This window comes from Trifolium pratense, linkage group LG3, assembly GCF_020283565.1.
Source record: "Trifolium pratense cultivar HEN17-A07 linkage group LG3, ARS_RC_1.1, whole genome shotgun sequence".
Lineage (NCBI taxonomy): Eukaryota > Viridiplantae > Streptophyta > Magnoliopsida > Fabales > Fabaceae > Trifolium > Trifolium pratense.
This window is the reverse complement of record NC_060061.1, coordinates 2775098-2796586: the sequence shown is the minus strand read 5'-3', so window position 1 is coordinate 2796586 and position 21489 is coordinate 2775098. Positions and strand designations below refer to the sequence as shown.

At 33.6% G+C, this 21489-nt stretch overlaps 4 protein-coding genes across 4 annotated transcripts; 3 read left to right on the top strand and 1 right to left on the bottom strand.

Moving 5' to 3' along the window:
* The first annotated feature begins 76 nt into the window (after positions 1-76).
* LOC123914041 (phosphoethanolamine N-methyltransferase-like) lies at positions 77-4602 on the top strand. Its single transcript, XM_045965014.1, has 12 exons — positions 77-348; positions 458-579; positions 1130-1267; positions 1396-1533; positions 2013-2156; positions 2459-2569; positions 2670-2811; positions 3256-3536; positions 3743-3904; positions 4012-4062; positions 4156-4230; positions 4321-4602. Exons 1-12 carry the CDS (start codon positions 321-323, stop codon positions 4417-4419), a joined length of 1491 nt encoding a protein of 496 aa, XP_045820970.1. The 5' UTR covers positions 77-320; the 3' UTR covers positions 4420-4602.
* Positions 4603-6359: 1757 nt separating this feature from the next.
* Positions 6360-10465, top strand: LOC123918051 (protection of telomeres protein 1b-like). Its single transcript, XM_045969986.1, has 10 exons — positions 6360-6719; positions 6829-6965; positions 7100-7301; positions 8087-8148; positions 8329-8414; positions 8872-9156; positions 9254-9351; positions 9449-9513; positions 9639-9794; positions 9945-10465. Exons 1-10 carry the CDS (start codon positions 6602-6604, stop codon positions 10164-10166), a joined length of 1431 nt encoding a protein of 476 aa, XP_045825942.1. The 5' UTR covers positions 6360-6601; the 3' UTR covers positions 10167-10465.
* A 3043-nt stretch (positions 10466-13508) lies between these two features.
* Positions 13509-17991, bottom strand: LOC123913904 (ERAD-associated E3 ubiquitin-protein ligase component HRD3A). Its single transcript, XM_045964813.1, has 6 exons — positions 17221-17991; positions 16643-17134; positions 16223-16438; positions 14942-15265; positions 14587-14829; positions 13509-14097 (listed from the first exon to the last, which is right to left on the bottom strand). The coding sequence occupies exons 1-6, from the start codon at positions 17752-17754 to the stop codon at positions 13876-13878; spliced, it is 2031 nt and encodes a 676-aa protein (XP_045820769.1). The 5' UTR covers positions 17755-17991; the 3' UTR covers positions 13509-13875.
* A 2183-nt stretch (positions 17992-20174) lies between these two features.
* Positions 20175-21489, top strand: LOC123917770 (ABC transporter I family member 17). The gene is made up of 3 exons (XM_045969593.1): positions 20175-20337; positions 20437-20939; positions 21035-21489. The coding sequence occupies exons 1-3, from the start codon at positions 20319-20321 to the stop codon at positions 21287-21289; spliced, it is 777 nt and encodes a 258-aa protein (XP_045825549.1). The 5' UTR covers positions 20175-20318; the 3' UTR covers positions 21290-21489.

Sequence of the window (21489 nt, the reverse complement as noted above, 5' to 3'; positions counted from 1 at the left end):
AATAATAATAAATAATTTTTGTCGTTTTATATGATAAGATTTGATATTGGTATGTAAAATATCATACTAGTTTAATTAATTAATTAATTAATTATAAGAAGGGAATGGTGTGTATAAATGGAGGTTGTGGTTGGAAGTAGGAAGCAAGAGGCAGAGGAGAGTGATTAATGCAGCAGAGAGGAAGAGGCTTTAACCGAAGATCAAGGAGTTTCTCAAGGTCTCGCCTCGCTATCGAAGGCACTTAAACAAACAAACAAACAAACTTGTTTATTTTTATTATTATCATTCCTTTTCATTCTTCTTCTTCTTCTTCTTCTCCCATGGCTGCTTCACCACCACCATCATCAGGTCATTCTCTTTCTTCTTCTTCTTTTTCCTCATCTCATGATAATAATTCATTCCTAATACTATTTCAATTTTCAACTTTGCATTGAATGAATTCGATTGGATTTTGCAGGTACTATGGATGAGCGTGAGGTTCAGAAATCTTACTGGATTCAGCATTGTGCCGATCTGTCAGTCGAGGCAATGATGCTCGACTCCAAAGCTTCCGATCTCGACAAGGAAGAAAGACCTGAGGTCGCCTCCTTCCTTTTTCAGATTTACGCTTTTTCATTTTCTGAATACATACTAGTAATCGTCTCTCTCTCTCTCTCTCTCGTGTTAATAGTAACAGATCCTCTCTCTATCTCTCTCATCGATGCTCCTTACTTTACTTACTCACTATCACTAATAATAATTTCAACTCTAATTCTTTGATCTGCTTCTTAAACTTTGTCACTTTGTAATTTTGTTATTTCATATTAATTGTTGTAGATTTTATGTCTATAGTATGATCTACAATCCTTCAATTTAGTTGTAGATTTTGTCTGTAATTTATCCAACTAATTTTACTCAATAATATACATGTACTCATCTAATTCATAATGTAATCAAAATCACAAGTATGACGAGATAATTTTCTTTGACAAAGAGACGTCCAATTTCACCCACATGTTTTAATAAAAGAGGCCTTTGAATTTCTTTACGTACCTTTTTCATTATCTCTGTCCGGTTACTTTTTTTTTTAGTTTTTTATTTTTATAGCAGGACAATGCTTTTGTACTCATTTATTTTTTATTTACAATAGGTTCTTTCCCTACTACCATCATATGAAGGAAAATCAGTTATTGAGCTTGGAGCTGGTATTGGAAGATTTACTGGAGAGTTGGCCCAAAAATCTGGTCAATTGCTTGCTGTGGACTTCATTGAGAGTGCAATAAAGAAGGTCATTGCATTGTCTTACCATTATGAGAAATGACATATTTGATGCACGCATGTGTCCACGTGCACGCGCACACACACCCACAACACCCTCATTGTGAACTAACCTGAATCCCTCATAATGTTCTGCAGAACGAAAGCATTAACGGACACTACAAAAATGTCAAGTTTTTGTGTGCTGATGTCACATCTCCAAACATGCATGTTCCTGAAGGATCTGTTGATGTGATTTTCTCAAACTGGTTACTAATGTATCTTTCAGATAATGAGGTCAGTTTTGTTTATTTTAGACCCCCCATACAAAAATTTCACAAGTTTATTTTCAATTCAGGCCTTTTGGAAAGTCAACAGGATGTATGAACTGTGGAGTAATGGCTCATGGTTCCAACTGACAGTGAACATGCTGTAAATATAAAATCAACTTTGTTGTTTTTCTACGTATCGTCTATTGGTACTTTGTGCTATCCATAAATTCAAAAACTTGTTAAGTAACTAAGCAAGGATAAATTTAATTTCCTTTGCAAAGAAATATTATAGTATCATCAGAGAATTTGTTTAATCCCAGTTATTGGGGAAAACTGTGTAGTATTCCCTCTACCCTTTGCTAAGGCTTTGGGTGGTACTGACCAAAACACAAGCTATCATCGATGGTCATGCTTTTGATTTGGAAAACAAAAAACTCATTTAAAGAAACATGAATTTTGTGGCTTCATATAATTAACCTTTTTATTTTCCCCTCGGTGCTTTAGGTTGAGAATTTAGCAGAAAGAATGATGAAATGGTTAAAAGATGATGGGTATATATTCTTCCGAGAATCTTGTTTCCATCAATCTGGAGATTCAAAGAGAAATTACAATCCTACTCACTACAGGGAACCCAGATTTTACACAAAGGTTTGTTCGTTGTAGTTAACTCTCTCCCATAGGTTGTGCCAGATTATTGTTTGATTAAAAAGAGATTGACATCAACTTTGGGCTCATCGTAGTGTATGATCTCTATTTTATGGAAATGATTAAATAAATAAGCTTCAAAACTATTTGAACCTAACTAATAGGAGTGTTTTGTGATGGTAGAGATATGCAAAACCAAATGTCAAATATGTTAATGTTGAGCACTAATTGGATTGTATTTTATAAGACAAATAATACCCCGTTGGTTTGGTATCTTTGATCAGTCATCTACTTTGTTCATGCAGGTATTTAAACAATGCCACATGAGTGATAATTCTGGGGATTCCTTTGAACTTTCTCTTGTGGGCTGTAAATGTATTGGAGCTTATGTTCGAAACAAAAAGAATCAAAACCAGGTAACATAGCAGGGTTCCATTTCGTGTAATTACTATTGTGAAATTAGCTTATCCAATTGACTGACGTATGCATGTATACAATAATATTTATATGATGCAGATTTGCTGGATATGGCAAAAAGTTAGATCACATGATGATAGGGGATTCCAAAAGTTCTTAGATAAAGTTGAATATAGCGAGAAGAGTATTTTACGATATGAGCGTGTGTATGGTCAAGGCTTTATAAGCACCGGAGGACTTGGTATGCCTTCATATTTTCCTTTCTCCACTTAAATTTGATATAAATTCAATAATCAACATATCTACCTTCTGGAATGCCTGATTTTGATGCTCATCGTTCAAGAATTGAACACAAGGATGAATGTTCTTCCAAATAGATAAGAATAAAACATAACAAATTTGTCATGTAATTCTTTAGAACATGGCTTCTAACAGCATGAACAAATATCTCCACATTGTTTTTGGCCTCCTCAAAAAATTATGCCAAGATTCACTACTGTTTGTCACTTAATATAGTTCTAATTATGATATGTTGCTCTTAGACTGCTGATTGTATGATGCCATATTTGGAATTCTTTTATTTTTTTCATTTGAAGAATCTATCATCCTGATCAAGGGATTAAGTTCTTTGGTTTCAACATATTGTTTGTGTTTCTAACTTATGAGTTGCTTAACGCTTGGGCAGAAACGACAAAGGAACTAGTAGCTAAGCTTGAACTAAATCCTGGCCAGAAAGTACTGGATGTTGGTTGTGGTGTTGGCGGGGGTGATTTCTACATGGCTGAAAATTTTGATGTTGAGGTTGTCGGTGTTGACCTCTCCATAAATATGATTTCCCGTGCTATTGAACGTGCTATTGGATTGAAATACACTGTTGAATTTGATTGTGCTGATTGCTCTAAAAAAACATATACTGAGAAAACGTATGATGTAATCTACACTCGTGATGCCATGTTATACATCAAAGTAAGGATTTTTCCTTTTCACCCTTAATTAAATTTGTTAATTTAGTAGGAGTTAAGCTTTAGAGCATTGAATCTATCGATAGCTTTATCCTCATAGCATAGGTGTGTATGTCTGTAATTTGTAGTTCATTTAATATATTTTGTTTTATTTGATATTCTTGAAGATCTTGACATTTATTTTCTGCAATTTACTCTGGATTAATGCAGGACAAACCAACATTATTCAGATCATTTTACAAGTGGTTGAAACCTGGAGGTCAACTTCTAATTACTGATTACTGTAAAAGTGCTGGAAGTCCATCATCAGAATTTGCCGAGTACATTAAGGAAGGAGGATACTATATCCATGACTTGAAAGAATACGAGCAGGTCCGTTCATTGCTTGATTCTCTTTCACACATTTGGTTTCAGCTGACACCACTTGAGTTTAATTTGCTTTTGCATGACAATCTCCTTGTTTTCTAAATCATCTGCAGATGCTGGAGAACGCTGGATTTGATGTCATTGTTGAGGATCGAACTGATCAGGTTTGTTTGACTCCGTGGGCTAGTTTTCTTGGCATTTGCATTTTCTAGTCTTCCTGAATTTCTTATAACTTTGTTGTTACTTGTGGGGTTTAGTTTGTGAGAACACTACAGCAGGAGCTACTTGCTCTTGAGAGCCAGAAGGACGAATTTATCCGTGACTTCAGCAATGTGGGTTTTTCATTATGTTTAGATGACTTTTATAATACTTTATTTTGAGGTTTGTGCTTCCCTTAATTTAAAACCTTTAATTGCTTGCAGGATGACTACAATGAAATTGTGGATAGATGGAAGGCGAAACAGATCAGGGGGGAACGTGGGGAGCAGAAGTGGGGTTTGTTCATTGCTAAGAAAAAATGATTCGCTTTAGTCGCATCATATATATCATGTTTTAGTGTGCTAGTTATGTTATATTTAGTCCCGTGTGAAATTATGTTTTCCAAATAGTGGTTTGAATAACTATGATTTATCAGATGTATGTTGAACAAAAATTATGTTTTGAATGCTCTTCTTCAGTATCCTGTTTTTCTTTGATTTGACATATTTGTTAAGTTTGCCAGTAATGATTGTTATCATTTGGAACTTTTGAGAAGGAAATGCTTCCCTAATCTTATTTTCCTTCTCCTTGTTGAGAAACTAGTAACTATTAAGATATGAATATGATTGATAGGGTCAGTATAAAACATTAAAATGGACCAAGGAAAAGATTGGTTCATGGTGATTAAATTTAACTGGCCCACACTTCAAATAATATATCATCTCCATGTGATTCTGCCTAATATCATTTCCACCGTTTCAATGTGATTTTGCTTGATATCATTCCAGTAAAGTCGTACCTCAGTTGCAGAGATTAGTTTTCACTTCAATGCGGTAGGACGAACTTGCAACTGATCTCCTTCCTGGTTTTTCCACTGGGATTCTGGGAAGACCATAATTGAAAATGGGACCATGCAAATGGAAATTGGAGATTTCAAAAGAAAACCTCAATAGTTTCAACTTAAAAAACTTTGGCAAATTTGCAAACCATTTATGAGATATTCGAGTTCGATTTTCACATGTTTAATGTTTGTTAGAGACTTAGAGCATCCACAATGGAGCACTCCATTTTTTAGTACTTAAATGGTCCCACATGGACATATCATCAATTTATTATTTTTTTAATAATAGTACCTAATAGGTACTCAACCCCTTCAATGGAGCATTTCTTAAAAAGTTCTAAAATGAGTCTCATCAATAACTTCAAATCATTACAATATATTTAATTATCTATTTTATAATATAAATTTATTGAATTAATGATAAAATTACAAAATTAGTATGAACTATTTTTTTTATAGTTCGAAAAAATAATTAAAATTCGAAATTTAATTTAAAATAATATTGTCAAATTTTAAGAAATACATGATTAAAAAATAATTTAAAATAATTAATAAAATGGTAATTTTGAGAGGAGTAGAATCCTTCAATTTGTTTTTGATTTATATGATAGAAGTATTTATTTTTTTTCCAACGGTAAAAAGAAACAAACATTGACTACCAGCGTCTATATATCGTTGACATTAAATTTTTATGCTAATTTAAAAATTGTGATTTTTTTATTTTTTGAATATATTAAATAAAGTGGGTCCCATAAAAAGAAGAGATAGAGAGTTCTTATATTAGAATTGATACCTATTAAATACTAAAATGTGTTGTGCTCCAATGGTAATACCTAATAAGTACCATGAGTACCTAATAGATACTACACCATTGGAAATGTCTTAGTGAAGAAGAGCATTCTATTATCGTTGGTTGACACTCACGGTGGTGGGAGGGAGGAAAGAGAATAAAAAAAAGAAAAAATTTAATGAGATGACTTACACGATGATTCAATAAATAATAATTATTTTTTCATGTTAGTGAAGTGCAGTGGGGTGACATGACAAAAAACATGATTGATATTGGTTGACGGCGTAAAATTTTACATTGTCCGAACATATTTATTTTTCTCTAAAAAAAATTATCGATAAAAGTAAGATATAAGGTTTGATCCGTTAAAAAGTAAGTACTGACAGAACAAAACAAACACAACACATGACAGAACAACACAGAACAAATTTTTATGATATTGAACAATTTTTTATTTTATATGATATTTGGTGAACAAAATGATATTTTGATATTTTAGACAAGTTGTACATGCTGAATTTAATTATTAATTTATAGTTTTTTCAATTTATTTATGAATTATTCTTAGTTTAGTGTAGACGTAGTTATCAAAACAAGGTCATAGAAGGAAAATCATAAAGTAGACCATTCTCTTCTCTAGACTTTCTGGACCCCACTGTTTTTAAAGTCTCTCTTCTCTTCCCTTATAAAAATAAAACGGAGGAGTATAAATAATAATAAATCAACACAAAAATCCATCCAAATACAACAACGAAATCCATTTTCACAATCTGACTGACTAGCTGCCATTTGCAAGGTCGCCGTCGTCGTGGTTTCAAGGTGGGTGGGTGGGTGGGTGGTTGTAACTCTCTTCGACGCTTTGCTCTTTGAAACAATGCCAAGAAGAAGAAGGTTAGTAAAATTAGAACAAGGTGCTACATATCTTGGTAGTACGGTTGACATCATAGCCGTCGTCAATGATGTTGGCCTCCCCAAGAAAACTCAGGGAACTGGTAATTTGACCTTCATAAGATTTTTTATTTTTTTATTTTTTATTTCATGGGTTTAGGGTTTACGGTACATCATGTATGTTTTTCAATCAATACTACTTTCTGCCTGCAGATTACTGCTGTACCATAAGAGTGATTGATGAAACAAAATATCAAACTGGAACGTCTATCAACATTTTTCTCCGAACTACAGAAGCTTTCCCCCGTTTTGCATCTGCTGGAGATATAATTCAGCTCTGTAATGTCATGGTACACCATAAACTAGCTTTTTACATTTATCACGCATTGCATCCTTCCAAGGACATTCAAATCAACTCTATACTTTCTGTTCATTTTGCCTTTCTCTCCTTTTAAGATTTTTTTTTTGTTCTGTCTTTTTGCAGGTTTCATCATTTAACAACGAAATAAATGTTACTTCCTACAGAAAATATTCCTATTTTGCCTTATTTAAAGGGAGGGATGGTGTTGATTTTGACCCTTATCAACAATATTCACCAGTTGATTCAACAGTTACCAACATAGAAGTCGACATAAATCGCATAGTTGATCTTAGAAATTGGTTGGCCAATTTTCAGATTCCTCAAGGTATTCTAGGATTGTAGATTTTTATCTAACTTGAATTCATTTTCTTTAATTTCTTTATTCCAATTTAAACTTATATTTAAATGCATACATACACACAGTTGCATGCTCTTTGTGGTAGAAGAACTCATATAGTGTATAATTATGTGTTTGTACCATCTTGTTACTTACTATTCTTGTGCATACGACGTGTTTATACTTTTACAAGACAGAAACATTGCCTATAGCAGCTAAGCCAATCCGATAGGTGCAACTGATATAGAACAGGGAAATTAGGAAAGAATTTGTATTGCTATTTATTCTCTGGTCAAAGCAACCAGAGATGAATACACTGCAGAAGGTGAATTATTTTATTTAGAGTCATATTTTCTCTCATAACAAGAAACTAGTCTATTCCTAACCAACTCTTCTAATTGCTCTACTTTCATATTTATATGAGATGGTTACAATGTAATTAGTTCCCCCCTCGTAACCCTTCCTATTGTGACCCCTCACATAGACTCTTCATTATTGAGTTTTTATCAGAATCCTTTGTATGAATAAGGATTCAGGGGGATCGTATGATTCTTATCATGCTTTGAATTGAAGCCTTGTTTGCTTCTGGCAGGAGTAAGTTGTTGTTTGCTAAAAAAAATAGCTTGGATTTAATTGCAGCTTTAAGATGATGTCTTAAGAAACCAATGTATTTCTTAGGAGTTTTGGGTTATGTAGTTTTGTAGTTTTTGATTTATTGGTGGCTTCTTCATATTCTTTTGATGTGTGAATATTGTTTTTTATATGTTGTGTAGTTTCAAGTGATTTTCCTATGTTAAGAGAAATCAAAGAAGGTAACTTAAATCTGGCATGCAAGGTAATTCAATTGAAGCTAGTATTAATTTTGTAACATGAATCTTTAGATCTTTGGATAAATATTTTTAAGTAAAATATGCAAACTATATATAACTTTTACTTTTAGTTCTTACCTTTCCAAGGTTCTGATTCTGATCCTTCATGCTTCCTTTTTTTGTTTGTTTTTGTTTTACACCTTAAGATACTTCATTGCTGGAAGGCTGCAAGTCAATGGTTTGTTTATGTGTGGGATGGTACAGATACCCCACCAAATGTCATAAATGCAATGTAAGTTGATATAAAATAAAGTTTATATTGTCAGTTCAATACCTTCCCCCCTAAATGCATCTGGCGGGTTAGGATAAAATTGTATTGAAATTTTTTGCTAGAAATCTCTAATCATTAAATAAGAAGTGATGCTTTTTAGTATTCTGTAGATCATAATGCTTTTTGAAGGCAAGTTACTTAACATAGGCATAAGTGTCATAATGCTCGTGGTGTTTTATTGACCTCTATACCTACAAAATAATTAATACTTCTATTTTCTATTTATGCATATCATAACCCCTCCTTTGGTTTGTACTGTGCTGCTATGGCCATATCTATCCTGAAATTGGAGTACTGTTTTTTCTTCAGTTTTGAGCCTTCTTGCCGTAAATTTTTCACCATATGTGTGTGTGCAGTATATATAATATTTATGTTAGCATGCTAAAAGGAATTTGATATATTTGTTTATGAATTGCAGGCCAAATGATGAAATTAATTCTTCACTTCCATTAGAGTTGGAACCGTCTTTGCCAAGAGATATATTACGTACTTTTCCTAGGGTTGGATCTATATTGAGGATTAAATTTGAACTAACTGTAGAGACAAATCTTCTCTCAATTCTTAACATTGATAAATGGGTCAAGTTTGTCTATTTAACTCTCAAAGTTGATCCAGCGTCAAGACTATGGCACGGCGATTTTACCACACAATCAAAGATTCGATATACACCATCTCATGATTGTCTTATTACAGAACGTCAAAGGTGATTACTAAATTAGTGAAGTCTTAATATATGGTTTAGATAGATTAGGTCACTGAACCAATGTCATTTTATGTTCGTTATGTTTGTGTTGAATTAGGTTGTATAATGATCGGTTATTGTTGAGATCGGGAAACATTTTTATTGGCACGATTCCTCAGTCTATCAGCAATTTAGTCGAGGTTTTTAGTATGACAAGTAATTATTCATTCGTTACACTTGTACTAGACTCTTATATAATGACTCAAATTTTATCTTTCCTTATGGGATACCCAACTTTATTTTATTCTTACAGGGATTCATCACGGTCACGATTATAGAGATCATTCTACTTTAATGTGTGTGCTCAATCATTTGAAGGTACTAAATTGTTTTTCCTTTACTCGTGACCATACTTTTTAACATCCAACTATGCAATGATCAATACCGTGTCTTATCAAAACACTGTTGTTTTTTTGCTAAGTAAATTCATTCATTTATTTAAGGTGCCGAAAACATTCAAGTGTGTTGTTCGAGTGGTAGCAATCCAGCCATCTCAAATTAAAAATTTATATTCTCGTGCTGAAAAGAAGTATAGGATGAGACTCACCCTAGAAGATCCAACAACAAGAATTCATGCATTTGTCTTTGATAAAGATGGGGTAAGAACAAATTTTAACTTATCAATTGTAAAATGTTTGGCACCATTACCCGGGACATTATATTTCTAAGTTTATGATTGGCCTAATTGTTTATCTGTTAATTTATCAACCATATTTTGTGTGGCTGATTTGTTATTATATCCATGACAGGAAACTCTTTTTGATGGTTATCCTACCATTGCAAATTTGAAAACAAAGTTAAACAAATTACTTGGAATAATGGAATGCGAAGACAATGATAATGATGTAACATATACCCCAAGAAATCCACCATGGGTAAGTGTTTGTATCAAATCATATGATTCCAAAATTGATCAACGAGGGAGTATAATATTTGGCATATATGACACTACCCTGGTGGGTGACGCATGATTTACCCTAATGTGATGTTGAATAGAAACCTCTTTCTTTGCATACTGCACTAACTGACTCAGTCTGCCTCCCTTTTAGAAGATATGAGAATATGAGATGAGATAACGTCTTGGGATGTATAAACATTGGTGCACTAGAAGATGCATCTATGCCAGTGGAGAGTGGAGATAGGATATGTATACAATATTCACAAATTCTTTTTTTTTTTTTTTTTTTTTTTTTTTTAAGGTTGTGTTTTTACTAGATTTTGAATGCTTGCATGTGAAGATATGATGTGTGTGTATGTGGTTTGAAATCTCCATTCCTCTCTTCTACTCCCTCCGGTCCTTTTTATAAGAAACACTTTGGAATTTTTATTTGGTCCTTTTTATAAGAAACACTTTGACACAGTTCCATTTGTACCCTTATTAAATACAATCAAATAATTCATTATAATGCTAGTGCATTAATTAGAGAAGTTTATTTCTCATGCTAGTCAAAGGTTAGTTTTGGAATATAACATAAAATGTTAGAATCATTAATGAGAAAATTTACCTTCCTTGGTCTGTGTGATTTTGTCAAAGTGTTTCTTATAATAAGGACCGGAGGGAGTATTAAAAAAGTAAACCAAACAATTAAAAATTAAAATAATTTCACCGATCGTTAGTAGTTGGTCCAATGTTAACCGAATTCACTTGGTAGGGAGGACCACAGTTGGATCCCCCGTAACTGTGATCAGGAGGGGGCTGAAATCACTTGATGTCAGAATTGACCCCAGAACTAGATTAGACTGTCCAGTGGATCGGATATTGTTGGTGAAAACCAAAAAAACATTAAAATTAAAATAATTTCTCTTTTTTTTCATCATCAACAAATGGATCTTTGGAAATGCGAAATTTTGATTTTGTTTATAGTTTATATGTTCATATTGAAACTTATTTGGTAGTATTTTTCCTTACCGAGTTTATAGTTTATATTTTTTCCTTCCAATTTTATCTGTTATTTTTAAAAAACTTAAATATAAATTAAAGATATCTTTTGTTTTTGTTAAGAAGCTAAATAATACAATTCCAATGAAGTAAAAAAAAAGATGTAATTCATTGGGAAAAATACAAAAAGTTTAAGTATAGATGTAATTAATTCCCCCGTTCAAGAAAAAAACATTACAAAAAATTAACAAATTCAATCTAAAGGATTGAACCACGTAAATGGTACACAAAGTTCTTTTTCTTTGTTTTCAACCACCATCAAATCGATAATCTTAACTTTATAAAGAGTAAACTCAATAATAAAATCTTACGAGAGAAAAATCTATCATTCTTTTCTTTCCAAAAAAGTCAGTAACACGCCATTCAAATTGTCATCAAATACTTGTGTGTCTCCTTGTTAAATAAATAACTACTACCAAATTAAAAACCATGAAAACAACATCAATAGAAAAAGTCGTATCAATTTCTAACCACTCTCCAAAGATTACAGAAATATTACATTCAAAAAATAAATGGCTAGTTATTTCATTAAATACACACCCTCCCGAGCAAAGTAGAAAATCCAATTGTTACACCTCGCCTCACCAAATTATCCTTTGTTGTTAGCTTATTTTGAAATAACGGTCACATAAAGATAGAGACTTTTAGCGGAAGTGTACTATTCCAAATAACTTCATTTTGACCTGGCATGATCACTTGATCCTTCTTTGTTGATAAACACCTTTGACAGAATAACTTTCAAAAGGATCTAGCTGCCACCCCATCCCAACCTAGTCCTGCTACTGTAAAATTTTATGTAAGGTCAACTAAAAAAGAAGTCTATTGAATCTTATACAAAGAACGTATTTTTCCCATTTCCTAAGCAAAAAATCTTTTGTGCCCTCTCCACCCCCACCTTCCAAACCCCATCCCAACCTACTCATTCCTACTACTGTATTATTTTACGTAAAGACATTTCAAAAAGAAATCTACTAACTCCAATACAAAGAGAAACCCCCTCCACACATCTATTCTTCTAAAAGAACGTCTTTTTTTTTTTTTATATTTATAAAATAGCTTAACCGTTAAATTTATCGGGCATTATAAATTCAATCAGACTATTTTTTTGTCAAACGGAATATAAATTGAAATATTATTTTTCTTAATATACATCTAACATTATTTTTTAGGTTTTGAAATTGTTTGGGGTATTCTTCAGATCCGATGACTTAAAACATGAAATTGGTTTGCATTGATATGAACAATAAATTCAAATCATATTATATTATAGTTAGGTAAATTTTCTTTTTTAATTTGAGTCATGGTACAAACAAACCCGGTCATATTTTGAATTAAATTAATTTATACGTTATAACTTGAACTAGTAAAAAAACTTGAATTTATTTTTACTTAATTCATTTTATCAATTATTATCGTAATAAAAAATCATTAAATCTGTCCACAAGTTCTAACTCAACTGATAATAAATATTGAAATTGTTATAGGTTGGATGTCATGACATTTTTTATTTCTTCTATCCAAAAACAAAAAAACTCATTAAATTTATTATCCAACTTCATTTTATTTTGTCTTAAAAAAAAAAAACTTCATTTTATTTTATTTTTTGCTTGGTTTGTTTTAGTTTAAAAAACATACTTTTTTTTTTTTTTTTGATAAGCGTTTAAAAAACATACTTAAAAAGTTGTAAATTCCACCCCGAACTATTCTTTCTATACCCTGAGCTCACTAGACACTTCGAGGGAAGGAAGACATCTCACCGTTTTGTAGCGGTCTGCCCTACCTTTTGCCTGCTTTTGGATCGTCCACAACCTTAATTTTAAGATGTTTTCTCTTCCAACCCCTGTGTTTCTTTTATGCCCCATTGAATTTCCAATTTTGTCCTTGCAAAAAACTTCGGTTTCTAGAAACCGGATTTTTTTTGTGTTGAAAAAAATTTTGGTTTTTAAAAACCGAAATTTCCTCTGAATTTGCACTAGAAGAAATTCGGTTTCTGCGAACCGAATTTTTCTGCAAGGATAAAATTGGAATATTGAGGGTATAAAAGAATCACGAGGGTCGGAAGAGAAAACATCTAATTTCAATCTTCGATGTGTATTACAAATACAGTTGTGAGGAGCAATGTGTTGAATCTTTCTCTGATCATTGACAATATCAATATACCAAATATCCAAATAAGATGCTTCCATCATACATTTTTCTGGTGCACGAGTGCCACTTCAATGGCCTTACCAAGATTCAGAAGATGCAATATAAAACCTTGATTAGTTTCTTCGAATGAAAAGCAAAATTGGGGTAAATACTAGAGTACCAAATTATCCAACTGCATATCGTTTCTCAATTGCAGGATATGCCTGATCATTTCTCTATCACAAAGTCCAAGCAAAAGCAAGTCCACTTCATTTTTAACAGGGACGACACAATGAAAATATTATAATGTACTAGTTCTCTGTAAACTACATCAATTAATCCCATACAAAAATCTTAGACAACAGTGGATGCATCTTTTCTTTTAGCTCTCATCTATTGGGTTAAGAGATCAGGTGTCGAGGTGTGTTCCTGTTCCTACCTCACAAATAAAAGGAATATCTACAAATCCACTTATAACCACCGCTATAAGTTCTCTGTGGTACAATTTGGCCTATAAAGTCGTCGCTACCTAAAAAGAAAGAAAGAAAACTCGACGCTATAAAATATATTGCACAAGAAATTGGACCCATCTGAAACAGTCTCTGTACCATGAATTACATGGGTGCAGGCACACCAAGTTCATTAGGGCGATTTGGCTGAGCGACCTCTCCAGCTACAACAACAGCTTGCCTCCGTTGCCTCTCGCGTAGATACAGCACAGTTAGGAGGCATGCAAAGAGGGTTAGAATCGTAGCATTTCCCTCCTCCAAAAGCACGTTCTCTACCCAAGCTTCCAATTTTGGATAGACATCTGGCAAAGAATCAATTATGTGGACCTAATAAAAAAAATAAAGACATCACAATCAGGCTCCAGAAGTGTGAAAGCTGAAATATTATTTAGAAAGAATAACACAAAAGAAAAAGAGTCATTTTCTTTCACTCCAAGTGTTGATACAAATATTGGGTTGTGTTAAAACGCGTGAAATTATTTCAGTATTTTTACAGTTTATACAATATTAAATTCTTCACCAGATATGTGATTTACTGTCCCAATACATTGGGGAAAATGTTGTGACATATTCATGCAGCAAAAATATAAGCTATGCTAAAGAAACGCAAACTGCTTGATTAGCAATTTAAATAGATCATTAAGTTAATTGAGACAAAATATCATGACGTAATTTGTGACCTAAATGAACATAAACTATAGCAGGTAACTGAGACAGCATAACAAGAAAAGTATAATTATAGATTTAAACATTGTCAACTTCCACTAATTGGTTGTTTCTATGCAGTATTGCAGCAGGGAAACCAAAGAAACTCACCAATAAACTGTCAGCATGGTTCTTCCGAACCCACAAGCTTGTAAGAGCCAGTGTGACCGGCAACTTAGCTGCCGGGTCGTGCTCTAGAGCTTCATCATAGTAACGTTTGGCTAGATGAAGGTCAAGGGGAAGTCCTTGGCCATGCTCATGCATGTATCCGAGATTGAACATAGCTTGTGCATTAGATTGTGATTTGGCATGCATGTAAGCCTCCGCAGCTCGGTCATAATCCCTGGCAGTTCCCTGACATAAGAGAAAGGGAAACACAAAAAAGTGAAGTTGTATGCAAAGGGTGCACCATGGCTTAAATTGAATGGTCAAAGCACACTGCTTAATTCGTTCCAAACTCACATACCCGACCATAGTAATATGCATCTCCAATTAGTAAAGCAGCATGTTCATTACCCTGCTCAGAAGCTTGCCACCACAAAGAATGTGCCCGCTGATGCCTTTCTGCATCAGTGCAAAATCCAGATTCACCCATGCACATGCTTCGTTCTCCATATTTGTCAAGAATCCAAGCAGCATTACTCTGTGCCACCTCATAGCCCATCTCAGCCATTCTTGAATACAACATATAAGCCTTGCCAACATCACCTTTTAAGTATGCTTCTAGTGCCCATCTGGACAAAGAACTCCATGGACCTCGTTCTGCAACTAACTTGTATAGGGCAGTAGCCTAAGATCACAAACTTACTATTGTTAGCACATAATTTTTTGGGCAGAGACTTGTTTTATGATATAATAATCATTAAGGAGTGAAAAACATGATTCATAAATTTAATTCAGGGAGAGTACTCTAGATTCAATAATGGCCATCATAATTATATCCTATCCTAATGAAAACAAAGACAATATAACCGTGAATACTGAATAAATGAAAATGCGGATATATTATTTCAGAAAGTAAGAAAATTACAGTAGAAATCCTACTGCCACGGAGCTATGCTCCTCCATCAATAAATTACTAATTTCCAAAAGATGCCTCTCCATTGCCCAATACCTAATCTACTTATAACCATGACCCATATTTCTTGTATGTAACTACCCTCTTCATTGCATTCGCTCTCTGCCAGCTCATACACTCACTCTCCTCCCTTCTGATGTAAGCTTTCCCGGCCGTTTCCTATTGGGTCCTGGCCCAATGTAAATTATCTTGGGTCCAATCAGTACAGTATGCATATAATATCAAATGGTGCTAACTGTAGAGTGTGGATACAAGCAAAAAAAAAAAGGCATCTGTAGCTCATTTTCTCCTTTCAGGACCACTAGAGTGTATATTTGGTATCAGCAAAATTATTTCTGGTCTTGCTCATTTGGGTGCTTTATATTTCTTCTGGTATAAACCTTTTAGATGCTAGGCTTTTGGTTTGGGCAACTGGTCAATTGGCTTTGAAGTTCATCTTCAGATTTGGGTCTAACAATATTCTAATTCTAATGATTCTATATTTTAGAATTATTAGGGTAGAATGAAATACACAAATCTTGCAATTCCAGTAATAGCTCAACAAATAGTTGGATGATCAGCAAAAAATGTAGTCATCTCACAAACATTATATAATACAAGTACAGTGACATTAGCTAATTCACCCTTATGTCTTGTAAAATATATTATATAAATGAGGAATTAACTCACCAATGGAATGTTCTTCTTGAACCCAACACCAAGATGAAAAATCTTTGCAAGCTGGTAGAAAGCCTTCGGTTGACCGTGATTGGCAGCCACTATAAAGAACTTACATGCCAACTTCACATCTCTTTTGACTCCAATTCCCTTGAGATACATGACACCCAGGTTATAATGGCCACCAACCTCTTCGTTATCAGCAGCCTTTTCAAAATACTCTTTTGCCTGTAATTCACAAAAGATACCGTAAATTAAGCAGGCGCATGCATGCATGCATAGATACAGACATAGCATTAAATGATCAAATGTGTCCCCTTTTCATTCCCCAAATAATTTGAGTCTCTATTCCATAGAGTCCAAAAGGTTCAAGTAACATGAATGTTATTATTATGTATATAAAGACAAAATGGCAAAGATGATCGATCATACTTTAGTGTAATTCTTGCTGTCGACTCCGTAGCCTTTGACATACAAATAACCAATCCCATTATAAGCAGAGTAGAGGTGGTGTTTAGATGCAAGAGTAAGCCATTCAAAGGCTTTAGTGTAGTTTCTCTCAACACCAGCTCCCCTGGCATATATCTCTCCGAGAAGTTCCATAGAACGAGGCTCACCCTTGTCGACTGCCTTCAAGAACCAAGAGAGTGCCTTGGAATGGTCACGCCTCAATCCACGAAGGCCGAAGTAGTAAAAGAGACCGACTTTGTACATTGCAGCTGCATTCCCTTTCTGTGCCTGATATTCGAGAATCTGAAAGTCGTCGTCCTCTTCCCCTTTAGACTTTCTGAGTGCCTCTTTGTTCTCTTCAGCTCCATTGTGTAGCCTAACGGGTTCAATGACAGGAGAATCTTTGGAAATAAGAAAACTATTTACAGCAACTTCAGCCAATTCAGCATAAAGCTTAACCGATTTATCAAACATCTGCGCAAGCATTCCATTCCATCCATTAGAGTTTACTTACAATAGCAAATTACTAGAAAATAGAAATAGAAATAGAACTGACTCACATCTTGACGAGTGTAGAGATAGGCGAGAGCCATTTTGGATTGCATATTGCCACCCTCAGAAGCAAAGTGATGATAAACAAATGCTTTCTGTTTGCTCCTCTCTCGAAAAAGACCCATTCCCCACAAAAACCCTAAAACTGATTGTGCAGCAGGGTAGCCAGATTCGGCAGCCGCCTCAATCTCACCGGAGCCCTCTTCCATTAGACGGGAGTCCCCAGTGATTAGTTTGGAGACGGAGGAGTAGTAGAGAAGCTCAGTATCTGATTGGGGTTGGGGGTCTGTAGGGGAGGGTTCGAAGATTTGGCGCCATGATCCAGGGTCAAGATCCTCTTCGGACTTGTGGGAATCAGAGTCGCCGAACTCGTCCCACTCGGCGGAGGAATCGGAATCAGGAGGGACATCGTCTTTGAAATCTTCCTGGGAGAGGACAAGAACATAGGGGCGTGCGGCGACGGAGAGGGTGAGGAAGGAGATACTACTTAGAAGAAGAAGAAATGATATACTAAATAATAAGTTGGCGGTGGGAATTGGCATTATTATTATTATTATTGCTGTCTTGTGTTGTGTTGTTGAAAATCACAATTCATTCACAGAAACAACATTTGAGAGATTAGAGAGAGTGAATGAATGTTAGTTGAAATGAATGTGAGAACGAACGAACGAACGAACGAACGAACGAAGGAGATTGATTAGTATTATGATATGATGATATGACTGACACGCAGCTTTGCGTTATTTACACCAATACAAACCATCCAACTCATCATCTTTGTCTCGTCAACAATATGACATGGAAAATTATAATTATCCCAATTACCTCTATTCTATTTTAATGGTATGTATGTATGACATGAAAATATTATTACTGAAAAATGATGAAAACATTTTATGACTCTTGGTTTAATCTAAGTTACATATTTATTTTTTATTTTAATTGAATTTATTTCAATTATACCATGAGGATGTTGATTAATTTTTATGTTTCCAAACAACAATAATATTATCGTTAAAATTTTAAATAATTTTTACATATTAATTTACTATACATCACTTGTAGAGATGATTCATATTAAAATCTAGTTTCGTGCTAGGGCATATGTTACGAATTTTGTCTAATTAATTTGTGATCAAGTTTAAAAAATAAATTAGATGTATGATAAAACATTTTTTTTAAATATGGAATAAATAAATACTCCTTCCGGTTACTATTATAAGAAAAAAACATTTTTGAAGGTTGAAAAAGTAATGTACTTGACAATAATATAGACTAGATACATTACTTTTTTTTAACCAAACAAACTTAATGCATTTAATTAATTATTAAAAGTTCAATACATGAAGGAATAATCTCAAATCTATGAAAACTAATCTAATAACTGCCCGCCCTAACTAAAGTGTGAGCAACCGAATTCACTTTTCTCATAATAAACTAAATTTCAAAGTTGACACATGATAACATAACAAGAATAATTTCATTAACGATTGAAAAAAACTCTGAGTTGTCTTACCGCTTGGTACGAATAGCATCAACCAACACTTAAGAGTCACTTTCAAATTGAGAATCATTCGAGAGACATTACTTTTTTATAATATTAAGTATGTATTAATCAATTATATTATCAATTATGAATATATACACACACTGATAAAAAAAAAAAAAAAAAACTAAGCAAGTGGAGTATTAAGGAATGGGTAAATGATCATTTACCCCCCTGCAAAATAAGCAAATTTTCGTTTACCCCCTATGCAGATTTTTTTCCTGTTTACCCCCCCGCAAAAAATAGATTCTCTCATTTTACCCCCTGGGTGTACAACAGGACATGTGACTGTGCAAATCTGCTGACGTGGCTTGTACACGTGGAAAAAATCATTTTTATTTATTTTTTATATTCCACGTCAGAAATTTTTTTTTTATAAAAAAAAAAAAAACGAATTTTCTTTTTTTTTTTTCCCAAAATTTGTTTCCTACAAAAAAATTTAAAAATTTCCTACAAAAAAAAAAAATTCTTTTGTCCTACAAACAAATTTAAAAATATTTACAACAACTAAAAAATGTCCTCCCAAATTAAAAAAATAAATTTTCTTATTTTACTCCGAAAATAAAGATTTACTCCGAAATAAAGTTTATTTCAAAATAAAAATTTTAAAGATTTATTTTTAAATTTTCTTGAATTAAAAAAAACATAATCTTTATTTTTTAAAAACAAAACTTTATTTTTTTGTTAATCTCTTTGAATTAAAAAAAAATAGAAAAAGAAATTTTATTGTGTTTTCCTCTTGTACCAAAACCATTTGCCCTAGAACTAGAAAAATAGAAAGAAGCAGAAGACAATAACGAAGTAGAAGACGACGAAGAATACGATCATGACGGTGGAAGAAAACGATTCCGGCGAAGATTCTGTTGTTTTTTTAATTCAAAAAGGTTTGGAAATAAATCTTTAAAATCTTTATTTTGGGAGCAAAATAAGAAAATTAGTTTTTTTATTTTAGGAAAAAAAATTATTTGTAGGAAATTTTTTAAAAATTTTGCAGTAAAAAAATTTTATTTGTAGGATTTATTTTATTTTGGAAAAAAAATAAATAAAAAAATTTGTTTTTTTTAATTTTGTAGGAAAAAAAATTAATTTTTTTGTAGGATTTTTTTATTTTGGAAAAAAATAAATAAGAACTTTTCTTTAAAATTTTGTAGGAAAAAAATTTTAATTTTTTTTTTTGAAAAAAATATTATCTGACGTGGAATTTTAAAATAAATATAAATGTTTTTTTCCATGTGTACAAGTCACGTCAGCAAAATTGCACAGTCACTTGTCCTGCTGTCCACACAGGGGGCAAAATGAGGGAATCAATTTTTTGCAGGGGGGTAAACAAAAAAAAAATCTACATAGGGGGGTAAACGAAAATTTGCTTATTTTGCAGGGGGGTAAATGATCATTTACCCTTAAGGAATATTGCAGGGGAGGAGTGATCTAGTACAAGAATCAGACACGACCGGGTCAGGCTGTTTCTGGCTCTCTTTCTCATAAAAAATTCATATTCGCTTCTTAATTATATATATATCCATCTATCTTATCTTCATCCTCATTCATTCTCTCCCAATTATGTCTTCTGCTGTTTTAGGTAAAAAAAAAAAAAAACAAAAGAGTTCATTCAATCACAAACACCTTCATTTTGACTTGATTTATTTCAACATGACTGATTTTATTAATTTTTGTACAGAGCACTTGTTGGATGTGGATGAACAGCAGCAGGAGCAACACAAATTCAAGATTAAAAATCTGAGAAAAGAATCCGATGATGGGAAAATTCACATACTGAAAGGAATCACCGTTGACATCCCAAAGGGTGTGATTGTTGGGATCATAGGCCCTAGTGGTAGCGGCAAGTCAACTCTCTTGAGGGCTTTGAATCGCCTCTGGGAGCCACCTTCCTCCTCCATATTCCTCGATGCCCAAGATATCTGCCACCTTGACGTCCTTTCCCTCCGCCGCAAGGTTGCAATGCTCTTTCAGCTCCCTGCTCTCTTTGAAGGGACAGTTGCCGAGAATGTGAGGTATGGTCCACAACTTAGAGGAATAAAGTTAACAGATGATGAGGTGCGCAAGTTGCTCATAATGGCAGACCTTGATGCTGCTTCTTTCATGGATAAGTCTGGTTCTGACCTCTCTGTGGGTCAGGCTCAAAGAGTTGCACTTGCTAGAACTCTAGCTAACTCACCTGAGGTATGTATGTATGCTGCTATTCTAGAATTATAGGATTAATACTACTTATTATATGTTCCTTCCTACAGTACTAATGAATTATTATTATGATCAAGGTTTTGCTGCTGGATGAGCCTACTAGTGCATTAGATCCAATATCCACAGAAAACATTGAAGGTGCCTTGATGAAGTTGAACAAGAATCAGGGTATGACACTCATCATGGTTTCCCATAGCATCAAACAAATCCAGAGGATGGCTGACGTTGTGTGTTTGCTTGTTGATGGTGAAATTGTTGAAGTTCTTAAGCCTAATCAACTCTCTCAAGCTAAGCATCCCATGGCAAGGAGGTTTCTTGAACTCAGTTCTTAACCTCTCTTGTCTTGTCCCAATATATATCCTATCTACTGCTATTGCTATTGCTATTGTGTTGTGTTCACTTGTTGGGTTTTGAGTATATAGTATATCACTACTGTCCATGTTGAAGACAACAATTCTTAGTTCCACTTCTCCACTTGCTGCTTTATCATGTTAAACTCACCCTCATAAATAGTATTACTCCAATTAATCAA